The 205-nt window shown below is 38.0% G+C and overlaps 1 protein-coding gene across 1 annotated transcript in view; it reads right to left on the reverse strand.

Annotated features, from left to right (window-relative positions):
* The window catches only part of LOC119585958, a gene marked incomplete in the record, with an annotated part of 71,494 nt that overhangs the window by 70,173 nt on the left and 1,116 nt on the right, over positions 1–205 (reverse strand). Inside the window, 1 exon segment of the mRNA XM_037934672.1 lies at positions 56–176. Within this exon segment, the coding sequence (XP_037790600.1) occupies positions 56–176 (121 nt within the window).

Genomic DNA, 205 nt, shown 5'->3' on the forward strand with positions numbered 1-205 from the left:
TATTTTTATTATTTTTGTTAATCAGTTTATTATCATTTTATCTTCTCTGACGGACGTGTTTGTGCAAATGTGTCCCAAAATCTCTTTACGAATGCAGCGGAGAGCAGACAATTCGCTCCTGCGCAGTCTGGTGCTGGGTTGAGTACCCCTATGCTTCTCACTTTCTTAGTCATGTTCTGTAATCTAGTGAATCATATTTAATCAG

The sequence above is a fragment of the Penaeus monodon genome, chromosome 20 (genome assembly GCF_015228065.2).
Source record: "Penaeus monodon isolate SGIC_2016 chromosome 20, NSTDA_Pmon_1, whole genome shotgun sequence".
NCBI classification, from domain to species: domain Eukaryota; kingdom Metazoa; phylum Arthropoda; class Malacostraca; order Decapoda; family Penaeidae; genus Penaeus; species Penaeus monodon.